Raw genomic sequence first — 11,223 nt, forward strand, 5'->3', positions numbered from 1 at the left:
TACATTATCTGGTGCAGACACACTACATGATACAATGGGAATAATGTATCAGAATGTACCAGATGAATCAGAAGAAACAAGGTCAGTTGAACCAAGCGAGTCCGTCTCATTGCCGCCAATAGTCCCTAGCACCAGGGAGGGGTGAAAACGATAACTGGAGCAACAAGAGGCATCACTGGAACCCTATTGTAAAAAAAACAAAAATGACAGTTTTCAGTTACAAGCACGTAGATGTCTTCAACCTCCCTGATGTCAGTGGTGCTGCAAGAAACTTGGACAGGATGTGGATGATGAGTCATGCTCTAGATGTAGGCAAGGTTCCAATGTGGGTCAGGTATAATGCCAAAAACTAGGTAGACAAGAGGTCCGATACATGCCCAACCTGAGACAGCCAATCACTAGTCTTGACGCCATACAAGAGATGCTCATCACAGCTCAAAGAGGTGCCAAAGAGTGAGAGCAGAAATTTGGAATTGTCACGTATGACCTGAATGCGGCAAAACCTGCCATGCAGATTCAAGCCACAGAAAAGCCCCAATTTGATGACGTCTCCATAATGCCAGGTGTGTTTCACATTGAGATGGCATTTTTTAAAGCGGTCGGGAAGATCATCTCTGATTCAGGAGGACCTGACATGCTAACTGATACTGACGTCCTAGCCCCAGGGTCACTGAACGGCTTCCTATCAGGAAAACATTTTAATCGCTGCAAAAGGTTGCATCCAAAACTAGCCCTTGCCTTTGAGATCCTCCACTTTTTCGCATTCATGAAGACCTACGAGGAAAAGGATCGACTGGAGGAATTCATCAACAGTGTACACAGTGGTGAAGTTGCACTCGAGTCAATCGGTGCATCAGATGTCTTTGTTGCTGGAAAAACTGCCTATACCAAGTACACAGACGAAACAAGATCTGGAACACATGGCTACACCGCTCAATTTTGGATGATGTACATCGATTACATTAGTCTTTACCACAACCTGGAGAGAGCGATCAGAACAAATGACATAGATCTATACATCTTCACACTGACTGCAGTCATAGACCTCTTCTTCGCTACAAACCATGTCAACTATTGCAGATGGTTGACAAAATTCCAGCTTGACCTGATGAATATCGACGAATCGCACCCCGGACTCCGAGAAATTATTGACAAAGGTGTGTTCACTGTCCGAAGAACTGACCATGCTTTCAGCCGTGTTCCTGTCGATTTAACTCTGGAGCAAACGGTCAACGCTGACGCAGCGTCTCGCCTCACAGGGATATCGTCTGCCACAAATAGTTATACTGCTTGTTTGAGATGGATGGTCACAAAATCTACCAGGGCTTCTTTCATAAGCCTTGTGCAAGAGATAGCAGGTTTGATTGTGAATGATGATGTTGCTGCAGAACTCCGACCTGCACGAATAGATCGTGATATGCGTGACTTGAAGAAGGTCATGAAACAAATAGAAGACTCTCGCAATCCCTTTGAGATGGAAATCGAAACAGAAGCATCACAGAAGAAACTTCAACATTAACACCGGGAAGGCTACCAGTGATGAGATTCGTGAAAGTCTGCTCAGAATTCCAAAAGAGGGACAGGCACACCACCAAGATTTCCTGGATTCCTGCATTGCTGATCCCAACAGGTTTGAAGAGAAGATAACAAAGGCAAAACTGAAGACCTTTTCAGATGGATGTGCAAAGAACAGAAAACAAGAAAATATCGGAGCTGAAGGGTACTAGAGATCTGATGGGCTGCCTTGTGGTATGAGCCACCAAAAGGAATCTGGACTTGCCGTTCATTTTTGAATATCCACTCACACCAGTCCCTTTGTCAATGTGCAGTACAGATGGAACTATGGCAAAAACAGAAAAAGTGCTCTCTTCAAATTACTGGAGTCAAAACTGAATGATGCCGAATGCAGTCCTGCATTAAAACGTGCTTGCATTATCGATGGCCCATTTCTTCTCCATTCCCTACCACCAAATCAGCCAGCCACCTATGGGGTCTCGCAAGAAGCATACTGATTGAAACAGTGGCGCTGTCGAGTGTGGAAGTTCATCTAGTCTTCGATGATTACCCACAGCCATCTTTGAAAGACATGGAACGGGGAAGGAGAGGAGCAGACATGGAACGCGAGTTTTTGATAACTGGCCCAGAACAAAAACAACCGAAAGATCTAAGCAATGCCCTGAAATCAAGGTCATTTAAGAGACAGCTCCCCAAGTTCCTAGCGAGAGAATGGCAAGACCAGGCATACAAACAGATCATCAGAAGCCGTCAACTATATCTTGACATTCCCGGAGAATGCTATCACTACGAAGTCGTCAATGGAGTTCTCAGACGTGATGCCATTGAATACCTTAGAAACAACCAAGAAGAGGCAGATACGAAGACATGTCTCCATGCAAAATCTGTGGACAGTACTGAGAAACAAGGGGACATAGTCATTCGTGCGTCAGATACAGACATAGCAATCGTAATGTTGTATCACTGCAGCAACTTTCAGTCACCTTTGTGGATGGATGTTGGTACTGGAGCCAAGAATAACCGTAGATATATCAGCATTACCGCCATCTATGAGTTACTTGGACCTCAGATATGTGCAGCATTGCCGGGATTCCACGCGTTCACAGGCAGTGACTACACTGCGGCATTTGTTCGCAAAGGCAAAGTCAAACCATTTGCTAAGCTGGAAAAGAATAAAGAGGCACAGAAAGCATTCCAAAGCCTGGCGACTGAAACAGAACTGAGTCAAAAAACTCGAAAGACCCTGCAAACTTTCACCACAATCATGTATGGTGCAAAGGACACCAGCAAGGTGACACTCAATGGTTATCGGTACAAGGTGTTTGAAAAGGGCTATGGACCAAAGTCGACAGCAAAGAACCCCTTGGAGAAACTTAAGGGCATAAACGCAAGTGCCATTCCACCATGTGAGGCAGAGCTCATTATGCATATGAAACGTGCATCATTTGTTGCTCACATGTGGCTGAATGCTGATGTCGCCGAAATCCAACAGCACCTTCCGGAATCAAATGGTTGGGACTTTGACAATGGATATTATCAGCCAATTTGGCATGAAGGGCCACAGATGCCAGACACCCTGGTTCCAGATACCCGGGGAGCCAAGACCCCATTTTTGACAGAACTGGACACCGCTCCCCGTAAAGCGATGGCCCCATTTTTTCATTAGTATGGACCTTCTGGATCACTTTTAGGTTGGCCACCCCTCTGGCAATTCCACACAGGGGTCTTTTCAAAATGGCCGCCGGCATAAATGATAAAATCATATTTCGGGCACAATTAAATTTCTAGAACAGCTATAACCATGATTTTCGTGTCTAAACCCATGTTTGGGAGCATGACGAATTTAGGGGTACCATTAAAATTGAATTAGTTTCTTTTTCGGCTGCTTAAAATTCAAAATGGCAGCCAACGCAAGTTGCGAAATCACATTTTTGACCTGGTAACTTCATTACTTGGAGAGACACAGGCAAGATCTTGGTATAAAACTTCATAGGATGGTAGACTAGTTCATACTAAGCTGTTCTGGGTATTGGTCCCAGCTGGCTACGCGCTCTTTTCAAAATGGCTGCCATTACAAAATGGCCAACGGCTTAATGACAAAATCATGTTTTCAACCATAACTCGATTTCTAGAATAGCAAGAATCAAGATATTGGTGTCTACACCCATGTTTTGGGGTGTGAGGAATCCAATTGTATAATCAGAATGCATCTATCTTAGTTTGTTTGCTTACATTTCAAAATGGCCACCAGCAAAATTGTGAAATCACATTTTTTACCATCATTTCATACGAGAACCGCTTCCCGTAAAGCAACAGTCCCATTTTTTTCATTAGTATGAACCTTCTGGAAATTTTTTAGGTTGGCCACCCCTGTATAATCAACATCTGCATAACATGGTGAGGATGGACGTCCATTGCAACTACGATACGCTATACATGTACTGAAAGTCGTTAATTATTTCAGCTGTTTTTGCAAGACCTACGTTGTTGTTGTTCGTCTTTCGGCTGCTCCCGTTAGGGGTCGCCACAGTGGATCATCCGTTATGATCCGCATACTGATTTGGCATAGGTTTTACGCCGGATGCCCTTCCTGACGCAACCCTGGTCGCTTCTTACGACACAGGGATAAGGATTGGGTTTTGCCATGATTCTGGGCTGCCCTACGCCCTCTCATAGCACGGCTCAGTGCAGAGCTCCCGTCCTCAAGCGATCCTCCAACCCAAGCCTCCGAGTAGCCGGATTACAGGCGCACGCCACTACGCCCGGTTTTGCAAGACCTACGTGGGCAGTATAAATGCTTTACTCACGATTTATTTAAGTAAAAGGTCCATCCTATATTTTACATATGTCCAAATGTATAAGATACTAAATTGATTTTTCTCATGTACTTTCAGATGAACCATGGCAGATGAAGCTGAATAACCGAGTACAACTTCTGTTGATGTGGAATTGTGTGCTCCAGTTGCCAAGAAAGCCAAGCAAGCTGCCATTACAATAGACTATAATAGTTGTGTGATATGTCAAAAATCCAATGCAGTACTTCACAACATCCGTGAACCTTCAGTTATTCAGCTTAGATTAGCAACAGAGGCGCGTCAGGGTGATGCATCTCAGGCTTGGCATGGACCTCCACAAGGAAACATTTTTAGATGATCACAACCCAAAGTGGCATCCAAGCTGCAGAAATAAGTATTTACTAAAATCCACATATGAACGCATTCAGAATAAAAGAGCATCATCTCACCACACTGGACACACATGATAATGTCCTTCATTCTGACAAACATGGTCAACCAGAAGCACACATGCGACGTTCAATGGTTGGCAGCTATAACAGCAAGGAACAATGCGTGATATGTGGCAAGGTTTATTGCAAAGATGGTAAGAAGCCACATTCCAAAATACAAACAAAGAACAGGGAACAGTCTGTGTTTGCAAAAGCCAAAGAACTGGATGATAAAACTGTGTTGCGACGAATAGAGGCTTTTGGTGACAAACCGATTGATATGATAGTATATGATGTCCGCTATCATAAGCCTTGCATGAACCGATATATGAAATTGACAAATCTACCAGACTCGTCTAATGTCCCGGAAGACTTATATGGCATATCTCTGATAAGTTGAGGTGAAATGATAGACAAACCACTGTTCGAGTCCTCAGTATTTCTGTTAAAAACCATGAGGGATAAATATCAGGTTCTTCTCTGGGACAATGGTGTCTCTAACTGGGAAAGCTACAGATCTTCACAGTTGAAGAAACGTCTCCAGATGCATTATGGTGAGAAAATTTACTTCCTACCCAGGGAGGGAGGTTCAGACTTTGTATGCTCATCCCAACTGGCAATTGGTGATGTGTTAGTGAAGGTTAAGGAACTTCAAGAATCTCCTCAGCAAGTATATGAACACATGGTCATGAAGACTGCTCGTATGCTTCGCGGTGCCATAAAATCACTAAAGTCATCTATACAGCAATCACTAGAGGATTTAGTGAATATATCCACCGAAGCCGCAAGGAAGCTCATCCCCGATATACTTCTCAGATTCACATGTCAGCTTCTGTCCGATAAGAAACTCGACAGCAACAGTGACTTGGATTTGATGCTCAGAAATGATGTTGACAGGGGAACAACAGATGGCACAACAGCTTATGTACATCATCGGCAATTTAAAAACGCCCCTAAGTGTTGGCATGGCTTTGGATATGTACAACCACACACGCAGCAAGACTCAGATGTCTTTGATGAATCATTTGGATCAGTCAATCAGCTACGATACATTTCATCGTATCCTCACATCGATATATAACGATGTTATCAACACCATTCAGGAGAAAGGCATCAACATTACACCAAATATGAGGTGTGATGCATTCACTCTCTTTGCGTTGGACAACATCGACTGGCATGAAGAAAACATTAGATGGAACAACATACCATGCTACAAGTGCAATCATGGTACAGCCACCAAATGAAGATGCTTTAATAGTACATCAAGATTCTCAACAGCTTATAGAGATTGGACGTCCTGATGAACAAAGTAATCCAGATAAAGACCCATCTCCAGGAGCAGAACTATTGCATACTGGCTTGTAGCAAGGTATTATGTACACATTTAGGACACGGGGGACCAAAAAATGAAAGTCATTGTATGATTAAGTTTTGCATATCATTTGTTAGCCAACATCATGGGGATTCAGGATCTATTTGGGCAGAGCTTAATTCTTCCTCTTTCTATTGCTCTGACGGGGTCAAAGTTGGTTATCAATTATCTGTATCAAGGAACCACTCATATCATTCTAAAATTGGTCTGATGGCTTAGATATGTATTATACACTAATTGGAAACAACATATATGGAGAATATTTGTTTTACCTGATATTTGACTTTGAGCAAAGAGGTCAAGGTCATATGAAATTAACAAATTGATCAAATTGATCAGTGTTCATTCAGGTCATTAATATATATGCACATAAACTTAACCATAGAAATACATGCTGTGATGAACCAAACTAACATCTTAGGATTAAAAGTGCAGATTTCTTAAAAACGTTACGTACTTCCTAACGACCTTTGATGTTCTGTATACTGAACACAAACTGGCCTTAAGTATTGATTTTTATATCATAGGGCCATCTTGGTAAACTTATTCTATGGTTATATAATCAAGCTTATAGCTATCAGTAATTTTGTAGCAGCTTGGTAAATGCAATTTGTTATGTACTAAATGTACTTCCTAACATTTTTGACCCAATCATGGAAGTGAACCTAAAAACTGGTATGGAGTTGTGGTGTATTGAATAGAAGATGCTTAGCAGGCAGACACGAGCGGGGGAACAGTCGAGCCGGGCTGTGTTGCACAAGCGTGAGCGCGGGCGTACTTTGCCCGCGGCTCTCCTTTATTGCGTATTCAGCACACTCACGAGCCGGGCGACTCCAGCATTACTACGACGCCTCAGGCGGCGCGCACACCTTATATCCCTTGCAGACCCGATGACCACGCCGACCCCTCCTCCCATCATCATGCCCCGCCCTGCATGCCTGCAGGCTACACCACACTCCTCCCTCCTAAAACTATGATTATTAAATGATCACCATCATAATAAGCATAAACAACACGAAGGACTACGGTATAATAGTCGACAAGGCACAAAAAATGAAAACAGCGAAGTATAACAGCACAACACATCATATAATGCGTGAAAGCGAGCTAATGGAGCTGCCACGGCCAGATTCCGAAGACGGAGGTGCACACAGCACCTCCCAAACTCTGGCCGCGTTACCGATATGAAGCAGCAAGGCGAAAAGCACAGCAGCCCTACACAGCGGAAACGCCCCCAGGCGGCTCATGCTGACATGGCCCTCGGCGAGGCCGTGGCGATCTCCCGAGCAAACCTCCCCCGGCACCATCAAACGCCTCCGGCCCACTCCCCCCAGGCACACCCGACGTAGATAAACATTCCGAGGCCGGAAGCCCACTGTCTGGAAGCCGTGGCGCCAGCGCCAGCCTCGATCGACCTTGGCTGGGGGCGCTGAACGCACTCAATGCTCCAAAACAACCCACGCACCACAATCAGTTGAGACGCCAACGCCCGTCTAAACGGCCTTGAGCGAACACAGAGAGCTGCGCCCACAACCAGAGGTGGGGGTAACGCCGACCAGCGCACCAGTCTTGGCTCCAAGTCGATCTCCGAGACCCACATGGCAGTTAGACGGTAGCAATTCCATTTAAACCACACTTCAATCATAGGCTCGTTATAAATCACTACGAACATCATTCGAACCATTGCAAACTCATTTTTCCGTACAGCGCGTTCTTTTGATAAAATCCCAGCACATGACAAAGCAACTACCCGCGGCCCGGGACAATGGAAGGCCAACCCAACCTTTTTATTCGCCACCACCGCTCCCAAAGCCACCACATCACATTGATCATAATACAAATCCCATTGATTGATCTCCGCCAAACCCACTCTCAAACGGGAACTGAGCCGTGCCGGACGCTCCTCTGTCGTGAACTTGCACGGCACAGCCGAATGCTTCACCCGTGCTACGAAGTCTGCAACGCGCTCCTCGCCACCCTTAGCGAGGTGATCGAACTGGAACCGCGCGAGATGCAACGACTTCTCTGGCGCCAAGTGGGTCTTCATTTTCGCCACGATGTCCTGAAACGATAGCCCGTCATCACTGGGCCTATTTGGAGCCACCAAATCACTCAGCAGCCGGTAGTGCTCCGTTGATAGCGAGGCGAGCAAGATCGCCTTGCGTTTCTCTTCATCATCTACATCATTCGCACGAAAGTAGCAACCCAACTGTTCAGAAAACAACTCAAATTCATCTCCCCCGAACACGGGTACGCGCCCGTGCGCCGTGCCCCGACCTTCTGCCATGCTCGTGCTGGCGAGACCCTTGGCTCCGTAGCCTGGAACCGCACGGGTTATTTGCCGCCCTGCACACGCCGATCCGAAGATCCTCGTCAGCCAACTGTGGTGTACTGAATAGAAGATGCTTAGCAGGCAGACACGAGCGGGGGAACAGTCGAGCCGGGCTGTGTTGCACAAGCGCGAGCGCGGGCGTACTTTGCCCGCGGCTCTCCTTTATTGCGTATTCAGCACACTCACGAGCCGGGCGACTCCAGCATTACTACAACGCCTCAGGCGGCACGCACACCTTATATCCCTTGCAGACCCGATGACCACGCCGACCCCTCCTCCCATCATCATGCCACGCCATGCATGCCCGCAGGCTACACCACAGGAGTAATGATCCATGTTGAAACTTCGCATTTTAAATCATCACTTTATGCAGAAGTAAATTGCTATTTAAGATGTTCTATCAGATGCATTTCAAATTTCTGGAATAAGATTTTGTAAGCTTCACTATGACTGGGGGAAATTTTGCAAAATCTGAGATTTTACACATTTGAAGGTGCCAAGATATGCAGAAGGTCATAAGAAATGTACTCTTTCGAGGAATTGTTCTATTCTTATGTATAATGAAATATATCAAACAAAAAAATCATTTTCAACCATTTTGGACAACATATACAATCATACATGTAACCCATTTCTAAAAAAATGAGCTATAAAAATAGAAAAAATAGCCTGTGTTTGGATAAAAAAAAACATGCTTTGTAAGCAACTACAGTATATCCATAGGACCCATAGCAAAGTATACATTTTCTGAAAGCACAGACAATTGGGCATTATATAACATTAAGATTGTTTATCTTATTAAAACTGGGTTCAATTTCTAAGCTTTCTCCTAATTTAGGACCACAGTGTACACAATACCATGCGACAAGCCAGAGGCACCCACTGAAGAAATGCTATCATGTCACCTCACTGCTGCTGAATGAAAAAAAGTCAAGATCAGTCTCTGGTATATATCAGCTTCACTCTCTCACGACAGATGGCACAAAAGTTGGTGAACAATTACTGTTCCTTTGGTCACTTGGTCGGATGTCACCTACAATAATTCTTACTGCAGAGTTTGATGACCCCTTACCAGGATACAGTGCATTCTGTGCTCAGTTGGCACAAGAAACTAAAGGCAATGAGTTTGGGTACCTACCACTCCTACCATCTTCTCCAACAAATCATGGAGTTGTTAAAACGGCCATGAGCAACATGGTTCAGCTAGCTGGAGCCGTTGGCATGAGTCATACTGTCATCACTGCTGATCAAGCCGTATTCGAGATTGCCTATGCTATACACCAACAACACCCAGATGAATTCTCTGATGTGATTCTGATGCTGGGTGGCTTTCATATAATCCACAACTATATGAAAGCTGTCACAAAGATTATGCGCGGAAGTGGAGCTGAAGATGTTCTGGTTGCAGGAGAAGTACTACTGGAAGGTACGGCGAACAAAGCATTTGGAGACAAGGATGACTACTACCAAACTCTACGAGCGTTGAAGATATTGTATGAGGTGATGCAGAGTTTGCAATGGGAAGCATTTGAAAAATGGTGCATAGAAGAGGGCCATGATACACAGCCTCTGAAAAGCTTGTCTGATGTGGTACAGAGCATTTGTGAGGTCAATAAAAATGTGGTCATCTCAGCTGTCCTGTGTGAGGCTAAAATCCATCTTGAACAAACACAAACTCTGCTGGATGAGTTCACAAGCACCATGTACAAGTCAGCCACTTATATTCTATGGCACACCTTCCTTGAAATGATGAAAATACTTAGCTGCTTCATCCATGCACAGCACGATGGAAACTGGCTAGATTACTTGGAGCAGGCAGGTAAAATGTTGCCCTTCCTAATTGTAGCTGGGCATCACAAGTATAGTATATACTTGAGTCTTCATCTGCAGGAGATGAAAGATCTGCAGGAGATGAAAGATCTGCAGCGGACCGCTCCTGAAGTATACACAGAGTTTATTCGAGGTCATTTCACTGTTCACCGTTCAGATGGCAGACATAATGGTGCGTCTCCAGATATGGTCTTGGAGCAAACGTACAACGCAGAAGTGAAACAAAAGCAGGGCCTAAGTGGAATCACATTGCAACCTAAAGCTCAGATGAAATGGCTGTACACTAAACCAATTGTAGCTGCAGTTGCTGGAAAGTTCAGGAGGATGATATTTGTTAATGACCCAGGATCTGCTAGTGTTCATCATGAAGCTGGAACATCACATATCACTCGAGATACCGCTGCAGTTCAAAAGTGTCTCGAAGAGATTGCAACAAAGATGGTGAACCCATTTATGACCCACCAGATGAACTAATATCCATCTCTACTGGTATCCCTGCATCACAAGAAACACAGAAAGACCTAGCATGTGTGAAGGAGATTGGTGAGAGGGCTCTCCAGGAATGTTTTGAACGGGAAGGTGACAAAATTTCCGTCAAACTTAGCACCTTCGATACTTTTCAGTCCAAGAAGAAACCATCTGAGATATCAAGTTCATCAGCTCCTGAAATAAATCTTCTTCAGCGAGTATCCCAAGTTATAGCTGGTGGTGGAGGGATTGACTTACAAGAACTTGTTGGACAACACAAGTGTACAAACATACCACCTTCACTCTTTAACAGCAATGGAAGTCTTCATCATGGGAATAAGTCCTCTCTGGTCAAAGTACTCATGGATGAAGCTGGTGTGTGCAGCTCAAGTGACATAGCTGCTGACGATAAAGATACTGCGGTCATCTATGATGCTATGCATGTCATTCACAAGTGGTCTATCCGTCCAGGAGAAA

The 11,223-nt window shown here is 44.6% G+C and overlaps 1 protein-coding gene across 1 annotated transcript; it reads left to right on the forward strand.

Moving 5' to 3' along the window:
* The first annotated feature begins 2,108 nt into the window (after positions 1–2,108).
* Positions 2,109–3,640, forward strand: LOC147023268 (uncharacterized). The gene has a single exon (XM_085888497.1). The coding sequence runs from the start codon at positions 2,114–2,116 to the stop codon at positions 3,179–3,181; it is 1,068 nt and encodes a 355-aa protein (XP_085744623.1). The 5' UTR covers positions 2,109–2,113; the 3' UTR covers positions 3,182–3,640.
* Positions 3,641–11,223: the final 7,583 nt, after the last annotated feature.

Source organism: Eptatretus burgeri, chromosome 7, assembly GCF_056783735.1.
Source record: "Eptatretus burgeri isolate ZD-2024b chromosome 7, Ebu_testis_v1, whole genome shotgun sequence".
Lineage (NCBI taxonomy): Eukaryota > Metazoa > Chordata > Myxini > Myxiniformes > Myxinidae > Eptatretus > Eptatretus burgeri.

Excerpts from the sequence above, each read along its gene's own strand:
- LOC147023268 (XM_085888497.1), top strand. The coding sequence starts at position 2,114 with ATGGAACGCGAGTTTTTGATAACTGGCCCAGAACAAAAACAACCGAAA.